The 18339-nt window shown below is 42.4% G+C and overlaps 1 protein-coding gene across 1 annotated transcript in view; it reads left to right on the forward strand.

The window, feature by feature from the left end:
- The window catches only part of LOC126198416 (probable E3 ubiquitin-protein ligase HERC1), a 747204-nt gene extending 730722 nt beyond the window's left edge, over positions 1–16482 (forward strand). The window contains exons 71-72 of the mRNA XM_049934719.1: positions 11616–11769; positions 14675–16482. Coding sequence (XP_049790676.1) covers positions 11616–11769; positions 14675–14878 — 358 coding nt within the window. The 3' untranslated portion in view covers positions 14879–16482. The remainder of the gene's footprint in view (positions 1–11615; positions 11770–14674) is intronic.
- The last annotated feature ends 1857 nt before the right edge of the window (positions 16483–18339 follow it).

An 18339-nucleotide genomic window follows, 5' to 3' on the forward strand; every position in this document is an offset into this window, starting at 1 on the left:
TTCCTCTACTGCAGATTTGCAGATTACCCAGGAGATTGGATAGAAAGGCAGAAAGTCTTATGTGAGTAAACTTCAGGGTGGTAGTTTTGTCCCTTTACATGGCCAGGCCTTTCCTCATAGACCTCATAGTAACTGTTCATTAAGCTGGCTAAATGATCTAGATTAAGGTGTGTTGGCTCTTCTCTAATTTCTTACAGACCTGTTCCTCTAATATGAGAGCTGTCTTATCTCTGTTAATACGCATGGAGTAATTACAGTTGCTGTCCGTAATCAATTTAATATGTGCCCTCTGCAATATCACTCATGCTTACTCCCCTGCCTGAGAAGGTCTAATTGGACTTTGGCACCATCTATTTTAAATAGAAATTTGCCTGTCGAGAAGTTGATACATTCATCCTTATCACAAATGCTTTCCCAGCCAGCGATAAAATCAACTAATAACTTATTTATCACAAGGAACATGCATTTCATCACTACATTTCCAAGTTCAACTACCAACATTGATCGTATCTTATTAATTATGATTGGCTGCCAACTGCATCAACTATCCTAAAATTGCGGATGGAAGAGGGGACAATCTTTCCTTAAGTGATAGTTTGCCAGAAAAACTGTGAGAGATCTCGTCAACCAGCACACCCATATCCAACACCATCTCGACTAGAATGGTTAGTATCTGCACAGAGCTCTTCTTTCAAGTCATCACCTTCATTATATTGGAAGATGTTAACGTTCTGTTGATAGTCCCTGTAGTCCTCACAGACTGCACCTCTGGGGCACTATGTGGTCGTGTTTAGTTTAACGGTGTAGTGCCCTATTGTAGAGCACTATTCTCAGTCATATGCCTGATTACTGGCAGCTGTTCCTGCCAGTTTGCATCCATGTTTGGGATTGTGACATCTGACTGTTTGTCTGATTCCGATGGTTGTTATGGCTCATATTATTGTTGTTCCATACATTGGGTTGAACCTACAGTTTGGTCAGATATGCTTGCTCTTATTTGGCCTAAAAGTAGAACCTTTTCGATTTGCTTGGTTATAATGGTAATGACTATCATTTCTGTATTGGTGATCATGTGGCTGACTATTGTTACTACTGTTGACTATTTGACCACTCATTTTGTTATAATTGCATGCACAGTTGTTGTACTGACTTGAGCCAGGCATATTATTACTCATTGGTCCTTCTATAACTTTAATGTCCTCTTGAATCAGCTCTGTTGATTCTAATACTGACAAGAACTCTTCGACATTATACTCATTGGCATGGATGAGTTTGTCCCTGATTTCAACTGGCAATTTTTATTTTAATATGCACAGCAAATATTTATGGGCAATTGTCTCATCCCAATACCATCTTAAATATCTGTTTTTGTAAGAGAAGACTTCTCAGTTAAACATTTGTTCTTTAAGCCTCTCTTGTTTGCTACATGACCAAAACTTTGCTAGAAAAGCTCTTTCAAACTCTTCATAAGTATTGCACTGCTCAACCATACCTATAGCCCATAACGTAGGGTCCCCTTGGAAATAACCAACCACATGGCTAATTTTGTGAGCTTCAGTCCATGCTCTTGGCAAATCCCCATGAAATCCTCATATGACAACAACTAGATTTACAGATTTTTTCTCATCAGTGAATGGTTGAAACTACCTATGTTTCAGTAATTTGTCTCCATGAGCATGGTCACATATAGGTTTGTTGGTGACAGTACACCTGCATTGCAATTTGTGAGTGCTTGATACACTTGCCAATTACTTGTATTGTGCTTGGTATGGGGCTGGAGGTCTGTGGCATTTGCACATAACATTCCTGTACCTTTGGTGTTTGTAGCGCCTCTTGGTCCTCTTCTACATCTTCTGAAAATTTCTTCACCGACTCATCAATCTGCTTCCTCCACTGGACGAAGTTAGGACCTATTTGTTCCTTTACTTTGCATTCAGTACTGGAGAGTAAAACTATCTACAGTTGCTTGTATAGCTTGTTGCACACGAGTCTCAACTTGCTTCTCTTTAATTGCCCCCAGGGGCTCAGCATTCATTTGCTGGGTACGGGCTTGGCGACCCCGGGGTTCCTGAGCTGGGGACTGGTAAGCGCCGCCAGTCCCCTGTCACCGTAAGCTCTGAGCATCCTTCAGCGACCACCGTGCGGCGCGGCGGTGGAACGTTGTGTGTCTCAGGGAATGGGGATCTTGGCTTGACCGCCCGGATCGCGAGGATGGAATAAACCTCTATAAAAAACCCCTCAATCTCAAGGTGTGCTGCGCGCCGATGAGATGCATGGCTGTTGAGGTGGAACAGTCGTTAGCGGGCAACCTCTGGGGAACCTGCCGCACCTCAGTTGTATAAGGCTTACCTAGGCACGCGGGGCTCTGTCTAGGTGGACTTCTAGTTCCTTAGCTGCTCGTGGGATCGAGATGGAACCCTCGAACTTTTCTTCTCCTCCTCCCAGCTTAAAGGGTGGGCCGCTGGTAGGTTCTAACACCCAATCTAACAAGAGGGCTCGTGTAGCCAGTCCTCCTGATTTCGGTACTAGTAACAGAACGCATGCTGCTTCCCAGAATGTGTTTCTCATAATTAAAAGAAAAGATGGGAGTTTTGAAAAAGTTTCGCCATTTTATATACAGAAGGGCTTAGAGGGTATTGCTGGCACGTTAAAGTCTGTAAAGCGCTTGCGCAATGGCACCTTGCTGGTTGAAACATCTAGCTTCCAGCAAGTCCAGAATGTTCAGAAGGCACAATTTCTTGGGGAGTTTGCGATTGAGACTGAATTTCACAACACCTTGAACTACAGCAAGGGTGTTGTGACTTGCCGAGATCTCGTTGATATTCCCCTAGACGAACTGAAGGCTGAATGGTCGCGGGAAGGAATTGTCGACGTGCAACACGTTATGAAACGGGTGGATGGAGCTCTCCTGAAATCTGACTCGTTCATCCTTACGTTTAACAGCACCAAATTGCCCAAGCATGTGAAGGCAGGTTTCCTACGTCTCAGTGTACGGCCTTATTACCCCAACCCCATGCGGTGTTTTAAATGCCAACGCTTTGGACACACTACTCTCGGCTGTAAAGGGGAAGCCACTTGCGGGAACTGTGGTACAGTTGCCCATGAGGGTGTTGGTTGCTCCTCTCCTCCCAAGTGTGTCAACTGCTCCGGGGATCACCCTGTGTGGAGTAGGGAATGTAGAGTTTTCCTTGAGGAACGGAAGATCCAGGAACTTAAAACCACCAAACGCATCCCGTACAGTGAGGCAAAGAAAATTTACAAGTCCCTGCAGCCGCCCACGTTCGCTGCTTCCTTTTCTTCCGTTCTGAAACAGCCAGTCTTGAAAACTGATGCCGCTACACAAACGGAGGTTGCTACTGTCAGCACTAGCACCTGCGTTTGTCAATGTACGTGTGCTGCTGCTGTTCCTGTGAAGCCTGCTGCTCCTCCCCGGCCTTCTGACCAGGCCGTGGTAGCTGACGTCATGGAACTTCCTGCCCCTTCCCAGGTCCAGTCTTGTGCAATGCCCAGCGCTGCTACACCCCCTACTGCTTCTGAGGTTCTGGCTCCACTGCCACCTCAGGCCAGAAAATCGAAGCCCAAACCAAAGGTGAAGACTCGACCGCTAAAGGAGACTGAAGTTCTACAGTCTGCTGATGTTGATATCATTCTTTCTGACGTCTCTCTCCACTCCTCTTCAGAGGCGATGGAGATTGATGTCAGACTGGGGCAATCATCTCGCCCCAAAACTGAGCCTCCACCTGTTGTGGGCTCTCCTACCCGACAGAAAGTGAGAATGAAGGTACTCCCACCCTGATCAATGGCTCCCATTATACAGTGGAACATGAATGGATTCCGGGCACATGTGGAGGAACTGCACCTCCTAGCACGGCAACGCCCCCTGTGCTTGTGTTTACAGGAAACACATCTAAAAACATCTGATGCTCCTGTACTCAGGGGCTATACGTTGTATCGCAAAGATGACCTGACTGGAGACAGAGCCAAAGGCGGAGTCGCCGTGTTTGTCGATAATGACCACCACTCCTCTGCTCTCCCCCTGGATACTGACCTGCAAGCAGTTGCAGTTGAAATTCATTCCCGTCGAAGGCTTACTGTTTGCTCCCTTTATTTACCCCCTCTGGATGCAATGACCTTAGACGCTCTCACAGATCTTATTGAACAACTCCCCCGCCCCTTTCTCCTCCTGGGAGACTTCAATGCCCATCATGTGCTGTGGGGCTCCACTTCTCTTTGCACTCGAGGTCGAACTTTGGAGAGCCTCCTAACATCTCAAGTGTTGTGCATCCTCAACACAGGTACTCCAACTCATTTCTCTGCTGCTACTGGGTCATTCTCAGCCATTGATCTATCTTTCTGCTCTCCCGCCCTCACCGACTCTGTTCACTGGGAGGTCATTGACGACCTTCATTCCAGCGATCACTTCCCCATCCGTATTCATCTCCTGGATGGTGTATTGCTGGAGCAGAGGCCGCCATCGTGGATGATTGGCAGGGCTAACTGGCCTCTGTTCACTCGATTGGCTGTCTTTGAACACCACAACAGCGTACAGGAATGGGTGGATCACATCACACTTGTGATCCATCATGCTGCTGACCTGTCCATACCACAGTCTTCTGGCCCTGCTAAGCGGCGCCTTGTGCCTTGGTGGACGGAAGAGTGCCGTTCAGCCATCCGGGACAGGCGTGCGGCTCTTCGCCGATTTAAATGCCGCCCAACAGCAGTCAATCTTACCGCCTTTCGCATCGCGAGAGCCAGGGCACGCCGTGTCATTAAAGAGAGCAAGAAAAGGTCATGGCAGGAGTTCCTGGACTCCATAAACCGTTCCACTTGTTCCACAAAAGTATGGGAAGCCATCCGGAGGATTTCCGGTAAACGCAGCCATCTACCAATAGCTGCAGTCCTGAACCAGGGATGCCTCCAAACAACACCCAGAGCCATTGCTCAGACGCTGGCAGAGCATTTTGCACAAAGTACTGCCACTGCAACCCAGGATCCAGCATTTCGTCGCTACCGTGCGACTGTCGAACGAGCAAAGTTGGACTTTCGGTCGAACAGTTCTGAGGCCTACAACTCCCCTTTCTCCATGTGGGAACTTGAATCGGCACTTACTGCGACTACTGACACTGCACCAGGTTACGACCGCATCCGGTACTCCATGCTTCGCCATCTGCCAGCGGTGTCAAAGGAAATCCTCCTCGAATGTTTTAATCTCATATGGCAGACAGGAGTGTTCCCCACCTCGTGGAGGGAGGCAATCCTCATCCCTCTCCTCAAACCAGGAAAGGACCGCACATGTCCCCGTAGTTATCGTAGTATCGCCTTGACAAGCTGTGTCGGAAAGACCCTGGAACGGATGGTTAACTGTCGTCTGGTCTGGCTGCTAGAGACCAGGCAGCTCCTTAGCCGCTTTCAGTGTGGATTCCGAAAATTTCGGTCCACAGTCGACAACCTGACACTCCTCGAGGCGGCTATTCAGCAGGCTTTCCTCCGTCAGCATCACTGTATCGGTATCTTCTTTGATATCAGTAAGGCATATGATACTACTTGGAGACACTGTATTCTTGCACAACTGCATCAATGGGGCTTTCGTGGCCGCCTCCCCATTTTCATTTCCACAGTCGACAACCTGACACTCCTCGAGGCGGCTATTCAGCAGGCTTTCCTCCGTCAGCATCACTGTATCGGTATCTTCTTTGATATCAGTAAGGCATATGATACTACTTGGAGACACTGTATTCTTGCACAACTGCATCAATGGGGCTTTCGTGGCCGCCTCCCCATTTTCATTCGGTCTTTCCTGTCTCAGCGGTTTTTTCGGACCCGCGTTGGTAACACACTGTCTGATCGCTTTGAGCAAGAGAACGGTGTCCCCCAGGGCAGTGTTTTAAGCGTTACCCTCTTTGCCATAGCCATCAACAGTATAACGTCTACAGTGAGGAGTCCAGTACAGTGCTCCTTGTTTGTGGACGACTTTGCTGTTTTCTGTTCCTCCTCCAGTGTTGCAACCGTGAGCCGTCAGTTGCAGCTAACAGTGCGGCGGTTAGAGGAGTGGGCTGCAAAGACAGGTTTTCGGTTTTCTGCCGATAAGTGTGTTTGTGTTCATTTTAATCGTTCTCGTCGTCTTTTTACTTTGCCTGCCTTGCATATGGGGGATCCTGTCCTACATTTTAGAGACGCAGTGCGGTTTCTGGGACTAATTTTTGACTCCAGGTTGTCATGGCTGCCACACCTACGTGACTTGAAAGCCAGATCCCTGAAGGCACTGAACATCCTCAAGTGCCTCAGCCACAGGTCTTGGGGAGCGGACAGGGCGCGTCTCCTTCAGTTTTATCGGGCTTTTGTGCGTTCACGGCTGGACTATGGGTGCACAGTATATGGGTCAGCGAGGCAGTCTTATTTGCGGATCCTTGACGCTGTCCACCATGCTGGGATTCGACTGGCCACAGGTGCTTATCGGACCAGTCCCATACCCAGTCTCTGTGCTGAGGCTGGCGAGCCGCCACTTACCATCCGGCGGCAGCTCCTTCTGGTGCGCCAGGCTTGTAAGTTTCTTGCGGCTCCCAGCTCGCCTGCTCACCGCCTTGTTGCCCATCCACCTCTGGACCGCCTTTTTTCCCACCGTCCCCGGGCTACGTTGCCATTTGGGATCCGTGTGCAACGTGTTCTAGAGTCGCTCGGTGTGGAGTCTGTACAACCCCAAATCCAGGGTTTTAACCGCCTGCCACCCTGGTTACTGAAGAGGCCCAGAGTGATTTTAGATTTATTGCAGTACAAGAGAGGTTGCACTCCTGCCATCGTTTTTCATGCAGCATTTTCTGCTGTTTTATCTGAGCACCACGACTATGTAGCGGTTTTTACGGATGGGTCGAAACAAGGGGATTCCGTTGGTTGCTCAGTTGTTTTTCCGGATCGTGTCCTTAAGGTCCGACTGCCTCAGACTTTTACGGTCTTTGATGCAGAATTGTCTGCGATCTTGCGGGCGCTGGAGCAGATGAGACATTCTTCCTCTCCTAAATTTCTTGTCTGTTCTGATTCCCTCAGTGCCCTTCAATCATTGCACCATTTGTATCCGGCAGTTAAAGTAGTCCAAACCATCCAGGATACCCTCCTCCGACTACAGCGACTGGGGAAGGTTGTAGCTTTCTGCTGGGTTCCGGGGCATGTTGGCATTGCTGGGAATGAAAGGGCAGATCTCGCAGCCAAGGAGGCGTGTCTTGATCCACACGTATCTCAGTGTGCTATCCCCGTGCACGCACTCACCTCGCTGTTGAGCTCCCGAGTCATGTGTCGGTGGGAGGACGAGTGGCTGGAAGTGACTGACAATAAGCTCCGTCTAGTCAAGCCCACAACGCGTGTGTGGTGTACTTCCTTTCAGCCCCATCGACGGGACGAGGTTCTCCTCACTCGGCTTCGAATAGGCCACAGCCCTATGACGCATGGCTTCCTGCTCCGGCGAGAGGACCCTCCAATGTGTGGTGCTTGCGGCGTCCAGGTCACTGTGCGCCACGTTTTATTGGATTGCATTTTATTTTCTGACCAGCGGGCCGCGGCTGACTTGCCAGCGGACCTGCCAACTCTTTTAGGCAACACTCGGACGAATGTGGTTAAAGTTTTACAGTTCTGTGCCCTGTCAAATGTTTTTACAAAGATTTTAGGGAGGGGATTTTAACTTGTTTCCTGTGTGACAAGCTCGCCCATATTTTATGTAAGTGGCCAGCCAATGACGCTTTCCTGTGTCATTCTTGTTGCTATGTTATCCCTTAACTTAGGTTTTACTTTCTTATGTAGTATTTTCCCTCTTTTCCTGCTTTCTTTGAGTGTGTGTTTCAGTTTTATTAGATCTCTCCACATTCGTTCCTTTTACTGTGTGTCAGGGCGCTGATGACCTCGATGTTGAGCGCCCATAAACCCCAACACACACACACACACACACTCTTTAATTGTAGCCCATTCTAGAAAAAGTTTTCTAGAAAAAAGTTTTTGATGCCCATCAAAAACCCTATGTTAGCAATCTGTGCATTCAGCTGATCTACTGCAGACTTAGCCGTACCTTGACATTCCCACAAAAGTTTGATTTCAAGTGCCATACTCTCTTGCTGTGGGGCTATCTCTGTTACATGTGATATTATCTACTCCAAATCCTGCTTAGTCATGATATCTTCCACCTTACTATTTATGTCGCCCTGACTAATACTTACAATCAAACAGCTAAAAATCCAGGATGGAATGTAACAGTGTTAGAGAAGGAAAGTTGCTACTCACCATATAGTGGAGATGCTGAGTCATTAGTCACTGTCCTCACCCATCCAGCCCCCTCCCTGTTCCCATTCCAGCACTACACAGCCATCATTTCACCAACACACCCAGTCTTTTTATTTCTCTCCTTTTCTGCTACCCCTCCCCCCCCCCCTCCCTACCTCTCTCCTGCCCTCCATATAAACTGCAGCACTTCACTGTCCGCCACCCCCACTGTACTATGCCTCCCCTTCTCCACCCCAACCTCCTCCTTACCTCCACTCAGTTGCCACTCCCATCATACACTGGTGCTGCTGCTTGCAGTGTAGTTTCAGACGCCTGAGGCTGCAGTCATGTATGCAAGTTGTGTGTGTGTGTGTGTGTGTGTGTGTGTGTGTGTGTGTGTGTGTGTGTGTCTGCTGTTGACAAAGGCCTTAATGGCCAAAATTGTAAGAATCTTTTTGTTGCGCAGATCTGCGACTCAGCATCTCCGCTATATGGTGAATAGCAGCTTTGCTTCTCTAATATTGATTAGTACTTACTTCGTTCACAGTAGTAGCCAGAGTAGACACTGTTGCAGTTAGTTAATCTGTTACATCTATCTTCATTCTGATCTCATATATTTTGTCTACTTGAGTCACCAAAAGACATAATCTGTTCAATATTTCCATTAAAGGCTCCATGTTCAACCTAGTAGTAGCTATTGGCTGAACATCCAGTTGCTGTTCACTCTGCATTTTGTAAAACTAAGCACAAGTCCTTACCATACTCCAGTAACAATACACAAATTTTGCACCTGATCTATCCTTACACTGAATTTACAGTACACAAAAATGAAATATAATACACATATAACACACAGTACTATAATGTATCTACAAATCACTAACTACTAGAAGATACATTCAATACATCACATGTTCTTGTTAAAGAGTTTGTGTCTTAGAAGACTGGTACAGGAATCTACAGTCAAAGGCAATTTGCTAATCTTGCTTGTATTAATAATTGTTGAGTCTGGAAGATAGTTTGTGATAGACCATGCTGTTCAGCTACACAAGTACAACCAGCTCCACAGCAAGCACAAAACAAAATTTACAAAACAGAGATTACACACTGTACATCTACATCTATAATCTGCAAACCACTGTGTAGGGTTTCTTCCTGTTCCAATCACATATGGAGCAAGGGAAGAATGATTTTTTGAATGCCTCTGTGTGTGCCATAATTATTCTAATCTTATCCTCACAACCTCTATGTGAGCTATGCATAGGGGGCTGAAGTATATCCCTAGAGTAATCAGTTAAATCAAGTTCTTTAAACTTTGTTAATAGACTTTCTCAGGATATTTTATGTGTGTCTTCAAGAGTCTGCGATTTCAGTTCCTTCAGTATCTCTCTGACACACTCCCATGGATTAAACAAACCTGTAACCATCTGTGTTGCCCTTCTCCATGTATGTTCAATATCCCCTGTTAGTCCTATCTGGTACAGGTCTCACACACTTGAGCAATATTCTTGGATGGGTCGCACGAGTGATTATTAAGCAATCTCCTTTGCAGACTCATTGCACTTCCCCAGTATTCTACCAATAAACTCAAGTCTACCACCTGCTTTACCCACGACTGAACCTATGTGATCATTCCATTTCATATCCCTAAAAAGTGTTACACCCAGGTATTTGTATGAGTTGTGAAGTACACAAACTTCCCCCCAAAAGTCCTACTGACCATCCTGTACAATGTTGCCACTTTTTATGTGGCAACAGAATAACAAAGGGAGAAGAATTAAAACGGTGATTTACTTCAATGAATATTAAACGTGAAATGTTAAAGTTGGAATGAATATTACTTGAACATTAAGTTAAGTGTTAATGTGTTTCACAAAAAAGTTTTTCCCTTTAATTAAGAGTGCTGACTTTAAATGGATCGAAGCTTTCAGGACTGTCCACTATCCGTATGTTTAACAAGTATACTTGTAGGATCTAGGTTTGTACAGTCACCATAATGATTAAGTGTAGCAAAGCTGTAGCCTCCGCACTCCACACTCGCTCTACTGCTGTTGCACATCGCCCTTCTGAAAAGCTTATTTAAGTTTATTTCTCACGTTAGACATAGATGATCACCTACACTCACAGCACACTCAGGGGTGTATGAATGTAATTGACTCAGTTGTCGGGAGAGAAAATATTAATAAGTTACAGTCCCAATGCAAAAATGGCCTATTGTGATGGAACTGGACCACATGCAGGCTCAAACTAAGACTCATAAATCCACAGATACAAATTTCTAATTGTGCATGTATGTAAAGTTGAAGCACAAATTTCCAAAGTTGTTAAAATGATGAAACTGCTCACTCGTGAATAAATATTTATTTATATAGTTCTCTTTAACAAAAGAACCACCTTCTTATTTCTGTTCACAAGATATTGCACCTCAGCGTGTAAATAAACTTAATTCACTAACTAGTTCTGTAATGACTGCTGTGCAACAGTACTATTAGATCCGCTCCAAAAACATGTCTTTCTATTCCAGTATCTCAAGCCATAGTAAAAAATATTATTAAGCTGGTGTCAAGAATGCTGATCGCCTACATCGAGGTTCTTCTTGCAGTCACTTTCTTTCGCTGCTGCAAACACATTAATTCTCAAGTGTGTATACCGCTGAGTTCATTGAACTACAGTGTGTGCCATAAAACACTGTCAACACAGCCGATACACACAACCCATTTCAAAATTATCACATTTCTCGTCTCTTTAATCTCGAAATCTTGCCTTTCACAGGTAATGCTCTTACGAATTAAGCTACCCAGGTATGGCTCATGATTCCCCCCCCCCCCCACCCACCCAACCCCCACCCCCACCCCAACCCCTCTCATAGTATGTAGTGCGGCAAAAGAATTTTTCACTATGGATATTGTTTTTGTTTTGCTCCTTACATATGTTTACACAGATCAAAGCAACCAAAACTTTATAATAAATGAGTCTTTCTTTGCCTTTCATCCTCCAATTTACAAGTATTACATAAGCACATCACCCACACAAGATATTACGATATTATTTTCTGTGATTTCAGTCTCATTGGTTTCTGTTTTGGCTGTATTTTTACTATTCACTCTTTCAGTCAGACACCAGCATGTAAATTTACACCAGTGAAGCAAAAAATAAAATTGACATTTTTAAACTGACTGACAGGAAGATTGATGCATGTTGGAGTTTTTGTTTGCACTCCTCTTAAAAGTGATCAATATTTTTGATTTTAGAATACACAGTAATATAAATGAATAAAAAAGTGTCTTTTTTGTAAGCAGGTCCCAGTTATTTTGTTTTATAGTTCTACTCATAACACCTTTGAACTTTATAAAATGTTTGAAATATTTCCACAGATACAGAGAACTGGATGAGAACAATATCCTTGTAAAGTGGCTTTGGGAAATACTTGAAGGATTTAGCAGTGCTGAGAGAGTGCTGTTTATGAGATTCGTATCTGGGCGTTCACGTTTGCCTGCCAATCTTGCAGATCTGTCTCAAAGATTTCAGGTATGGTTATAGTACATTTTTGATACTACTTAAATAAGTTCTTGTTGGAGAGAAGTGCAACAGTGTATTTTGAATGACCTACATTTTGTTATTAGAAAGACAATACCAAAATTTTCTGTTCATATTTAACATTTGGCCTTAGAAATAGATAATGCATTTGCTAAGGAAAAACCAAGGCAGATATTAAGTGTGTGTGACTCACCAAGAGGATGTGTGCTATCCAAACCAGAGTCATTAAAAAACTGTGTGCCTGGTGACAGAGCCAGTCAGATACTAAGTTGTGATGAGATGAGATAGTGAGTGTAAGAACATAATAAAATGAAAACTTAGAATGATCCAAATTCATCTCCACTCCCTCCCAGTATATGCCTAAAATATGGCAAAAAGCAGATATAAGACAATAACATTTAGATTCTTGGATTTACAGTTTGGTAATAAATTGTTCAGGTGTGTCATACCACAAACTGCTGAAACATGTAATCAAAGTTTTGTTTGCAATGCGGATATTGTCAGACAGTTGGGAAAGATTCACTTCATAATGTTATAAGGGTCATTTCTTGTGGTAACTTGGCTGTTTTCCATTGCCAAGATAATATAATATGAATTACTTGTTGTGTGAACTGAAGAATGTCCAGCCAAGGCCTTTTAACAGAACTGTGGATACCAACTACTCCTTTCCAATATATACTGTCTGACAAAAAATATAAGTTAAGCAACCTGAAGGGGTGGAGGAAATGAAGTGAAACTTCATGAGTTGGATATGTGAATTAATGTCAGTCATTACTAAGTCAAGTCAAATTTACCAAGAACGTGTCTTTATGGGCCCACTTATCAGTATGATATTGCATGCCCTCTGACCTGAATGCATGCACAGATTTAGTTGCGAATAGTGTCATAAAACCATCATTTTCTGCTTCCACATATGTAGTATTGGAGACAGATCAGGGGACCTTGCCAGCCACAGGAGTACTGTAATGTCACTCAGATAATTCATAGAGACACACGCCATGCTTGGCTGAGCAATGTCCTGTTACTAATGGCACCATGATATTGTCACATGAGAAGTTAAACATGAGGACACAAGATGCCTGTAACATACCATTGTGCCATCGGAGTTCCCTCAATCACTATCATCCGTGACCTCAGGTCATACCCAATGGCCCATCACACCGTAATGCTAGGAGTAACATCCACCATAATGTCAGGAGTAACATTGCTGTGCTTCTCCAAAACACTGGAAAAATGAAACCTCTTCCCAGAGTGGCACTGTGCTCGCCAATGAGGGCCGTCCAAACAGCCTGTGCACAGGTTGATAATTCCCTAATCCATCTGCTGCTAGTCTCTGACCTTGCACAATCTGGCCAGCCGGCCAAATAAAACTACAATGAGGCCACTTTCTACCTCTGTTAGGTGCTGATAATTCTGTCTCATATGGGTGTATGGCACCTCCAAGACCTTCACAGTGATACTCAATTTCTGATGCTATTCACACCCCGTATATACCCTACCAGGCATGGTAACAACACTGAACACCAACAACACCAAGGCATTGTGGCGGCCATTCTACATGTCAGAGAGAACTGCAACTCCAATCGTTTTCATATTCACCAGTGAGTGTACAAAGTTACACTGACATTTAGCCAGCTCAGTTCATGGAGTCATTACTGGAAATAAGAATAATCTGCACAAAGTCACATATAAGAGGTGATCAAAGAGTTTCCATTTGAGGGCATTGCTGAAGTGTATATGCAGCACAGCATGACTCCAGAGCAAGTATAAAAGCATTGACATGTAGGCAAGGGATTAAGGTGGCACCTGTGCCTTTCCAACATGAGTGTAGTAAATGTGGAAAAGTGAACTATGGCAATGTTATTGATAAATGCATCATAACAGGACCAACATGTTGCTGCTCCTTTCATGACTGCGAAGGACAAACACCAGTAGACATACACCGGAGAATGAAGAATGTGTGTGGGACAGCACGTCTATTGAATGGTGCGCCAAGGGGTGCTGCTGCTTCATGATAATGCACATTCCCATACCGCAAATGTTTTAGCTGGGAAGTTGTGCCAGCTGAAGTGATGGACTCTCAAGCACCTGCCATATAGTCCTGATCTCTCTAGTCCTGATCTCTCTGTGTGTGATTGTCATGTATTTGGTCTTGGTTAATGTTGCATAAAAAGGCTAACATAATAATTTAAGTTTGTTAGAATTACATAGGCCTACCTTAGTATTTATAGCCTAGAAACCGTCTGCTTTTCACCTCACTAGTGTGTATTGTGGTAGTAGAATATTATTTTATACAAGAACCCATTGAGATCCCATCTTGAAATTTTGCATGCATGTAGTCAGTTAAACTGGACAACACACGTAATTTTTATAAAGAAATCCGAGGGTACATATTTTGGAAATTTCAAAAAATGTTTTTTTGGAATAGTTTAAAATTTTCAGATTTAGGTAGCATAGTCATGTTACATATCAAATTGAAGGGAATTTTTAGAGGAAAACAATGGCACAAGTATGAGCTCTCTAGGTTGTATAGTTTTTGAGCTACAGCATTTTAAAACAATCATCAATTGATCAAAAACCAAAGATCAGAAAAATTTGAAATCTCAAATTTAAACTAGTGTTAGTGGGTACATTACCTGAAAAAAAAAAATCATCCAAATCGGAGAGGTCATGGTTCAAATCATGTAGTACAATTGGTTGATTTGACATGGAATGACCCCACTATTAAAGTTCCAACCCTCATATAAAGAACCTATATGGCAGCCACACTGTTACTATGGGTATTTTTGCAGTGTATTTAATGTTTACATAGGATTTAATAAGTGGTAGTGGTGAGATCAGTATAATGGTAAACAATATGTCATTCCTACTGAAGTTTTAATTAATTGCGTTTCAGGTGATGAAGGTAGATCGTGCACCAGATGGCCTCCCTACAGCACAAACATGCTTCTTTCAGCTCCGGCTTCCTCCTTATACAAGTCAAGAAATAATGGCAGAGAGATTACGCTATGCAATCAATAACTGTCGATCAATTGATATGGACAATTACATGTTGGGTAGAAATGCTGATGTAGGTCATGGATCAGACGATGAGTACTGAAAAGACTGATGTGGAGGCACCAGAGCCAACGTCAAGAATTTATGAGCTGTGTTTTTGTTGACATGCTATGATGATAAGCCATCATCATTCTGTGATATGTTGAAGTCTCATTTAGATTAAATTTGTTACAACCTGCAGGGTGACATTCTTTGTGTTTGCTGAAGTAGCTAGTAGTAAGCTCCATAAACTTCAAAATACTTCTTTGATGGCGAAAGTTAAGGTCATTTTCATTAAGATACTATTGTCTTTCTCCCCAGGTTGTTCCAGTGTAAGATACATCTCACGTGTAGGGAGTAAATTCAAAAACTAAATAAACAGTCCATATTATTTCATATTACTGACAAAAATACTGCATTGTTTTGATTCGCACCTTAAGCTGTTGCGTAACACCCTTGTGTTTCAGAGTAAATAGTACAAAATCCAGATGCACATATTAATTATGTTGAAAGTCACAAATTTATGCAGCTGTCATAATTTTTCCCCTGAGTATTAACCAGAGAGCTTGTTGTGCACCCTACTATTGTTTGACACACACGAAATGGTAATAATAATATTTTTAACACAGTTTGAAGGCATAATGAAGTGGAAGTGAGACAGGTTACTGTAGCAAGTGATCATATGTGCAGAGAAGTTGAACACAATTAATTTTTTTAATCATTTTGTATGCAGTTGAGAGTCATGAGATGTAAGCATTATTTATAATAAAAGGAAGAAGCTGTTGTTTACTGAGGTAATTTCTGTAACATACAGCAAGTTTTCTTTTTGTGTATGTGAACTTAAAAAAAACAACCACTAAAAGTTTGAAAGTTGTCTTGTCTAATGAATGCCTGTGATTCATTTTTAGCTTAATATAACCAAAAATGCTAGGTGATGTTGAATTGCTTCATCACACATGTGTAAATATGTCTGAGATAGAACTGTTGTACTGTTTGTTTAATTCCCACTTTTTGTGAGCAAAACTTGACATTGTTTGGTGTTTTGTGTGTGTGTAATTTTTTTCTTCTTCTTTTGTAATTAAAAGACAATGTTAACATCACCATGTTTCTGTAAAATGCAAATCTTATGAATGATGGAATGCATTATTGTTAAACTACATTCCTAACAATTTATCAGTTGTACACTTCAGAGTAGAAAGGAAATAGGAAATGGCAGACAGTACCAGATAGTTCATGAGTGATATTTACCAAAAATATTAATGTTGCTGCATTGTGATTCCAACTATTTGTTTATAATAATAATAAAATATACACTTACATTTGTGTTGACGTGACTTGTGAGTAAAAATACATAACTAGTTCATACATTCCATTGGTATCTCATTTCAATATTCTTTTTTAAGCATAACAGGCAGTATTTATTGATAAAAACTTAAAACTCAAGTGTGACAGTTCAGATAAATTTATAAAACTTAGTACATAAAATAAGCTGCATATTGTTAGACTGTGCTTTTGGACATGGTCAATGCCCAATTCTGATTCTAAATAAGAATATTAGGGCTGCTAGTTAAAAACCACCAGTTGCTGATTTTCATTAATCATGTTCTGTTCTATTCTGTCTTCTTTGACCCTTGTTCCTGAATAAATACTGGAACAAACCATTTAAAATTACTCTTTTTTTATCCTCCTACATTTCCTCTCTTGCTGGAAGACATATTTTATTTATTTATTTTTAGTAGTAGTATGTCAGCTCACTATTTCCAGCAGTAATGTTACATTGAATGAGAACTATTTCCAAAGCAGGACAGGTAACCTGCAACAAAGTGGTTTTATGGGGAATAAGTTGCTCATGGGATAATTTGTATGAAGGCAACTGAGGTATTGAAAAGAGCATGTCACATTAGTTTGCATGCAGCCTAAACTCGAAACGGAAACTTCAACAATGTGGTAAAGGCAAAACTGAATTTAAGAACTGAAATCTCATTAGAAGGGATCTGCCAAATCAGCTAGAAAAGTATAACAAAAAAAATTGTCTTCAGTTAAAATGGTCTGTAGTCTGCATAATTCAGTTGTTTCTAGCTGCAAATTTATCTTATGTGCTGTGATCTAACAGCAAAATGAGGTTAACGTAACCCCAAAGGGAGGGGGGGCTGATGAATGATGACCGTGTGCCTTTACTTTGATGAGGTACAGCATCTTCAAATAAATCAGGGATAATGTGCATGTGGCAGCATTCTATACTTCCACATGTTTCAATATGGGTTACAGGCTAAGTAACTGCCTTCTCTAACTAAACAACAACAACCACTGCCAGGGGGACACTCAATATCAATACACTTAATAATTAACATGTTTGGTACGAGTAAATTTCCTGTACAATATTGTCAATGTGTTGTGATAAAATCTACATCTACATCCATACTCCGTAAGTCACCTGACGGTGTGTGGCGGAGGGTATCTTGAGTACCTATATCGGTTCTCCCTTCTTTTCCAGTCTCGTACTGTTCGTGGTTCACATCTGTAGATTTTAAAAAGGCTAGTGTGTCTGTGGGCAGGACCACTTTATCCAGAGCTCTGGAAGAATTTGGGATAAGTTAGAAAACACTAACTTCTCCAAAAACTATTAAAATACAAAATCTAAGCTAAAAACATCAGACCTATTTGAGATTTAGACATGAGTTAGACAAGTTAATGAACTACCTACAATTTTGCTTTACAGTATACCTGGGAAAATGATCAGAGAATGGGGAAAGACTTTAAGAGAATCTGGCATTGAAAGTGGAGTATAATTTTGTTAGAAAAGGGTAATCTCAAAATAGACTGTTTAGCATTTGCAGATGATTTAGTTCTTCTGACAAAACATTGTAGCACAATACCAGATACAAATACCTAAATCATTTCACTCGCCACTGATTCATTCACACATTTTTTTCCATAAATCCCATCATAAAGTAGACTTGAAACAAGTCAAGTTATACAGGGGTCAGACAAAAATATGGAAACACCATGGGAAAGGTGTGCTTGAATGTAAATGAAGATGCTAGCCAAGTACACAAGTTGCAGTGTTGTGTTTGTCAATGAACAGCACCTGTGCATTATCCTCATTACATTAGAAGTGACAGTTGTGGGCAGAAAACTATTCTGTGTAGTTGTGAGTGCATTATGTTGAAGGTCAGTCATTCGAATGTGGGCAAATTGTTGGTATTTGTGTGGTAGGTGTTTCCATAACCAAGGTAGCCAAAGTGTTTGGTGTTTCAAGAGGCCCATACAGAAGATTTATACAACATATGTACTCTAAGTCACAACATGGACAATAGTGTGTGTCGAGTGATTGTGATGCATGGCTATTGAAGAGGATAAAGAAGAAATAAGAGGACAACAGTTGCAGTATTCATTTTAGAACTTAATGTTGCAGTCGCCAACCCTTTCAATGCCAAAACAACTCAAAGGGACGAAACTTCCTGGCAGATTAAAACTGTGTGCCCGACCGAGACTCGAACTCAGGAGAGCTTCTGTTAAGTTTGG

The sequence above is a fragment of the Schistocerca nitens genome, chromosome 8 (genome assembly GCF_023898315.1).
Source record: "Schistocerca nitens isolate TAMUIC-IGC-003100 chromosome 8, iqSchNite1.1, whole genome shotgun sequence".
Lineage (NCBI taxonomy): Eukaryota > Metazoa > Arthropoda > Insecta > Orthoptera > Acrididae > Schistocerca > Schistocerca nitens.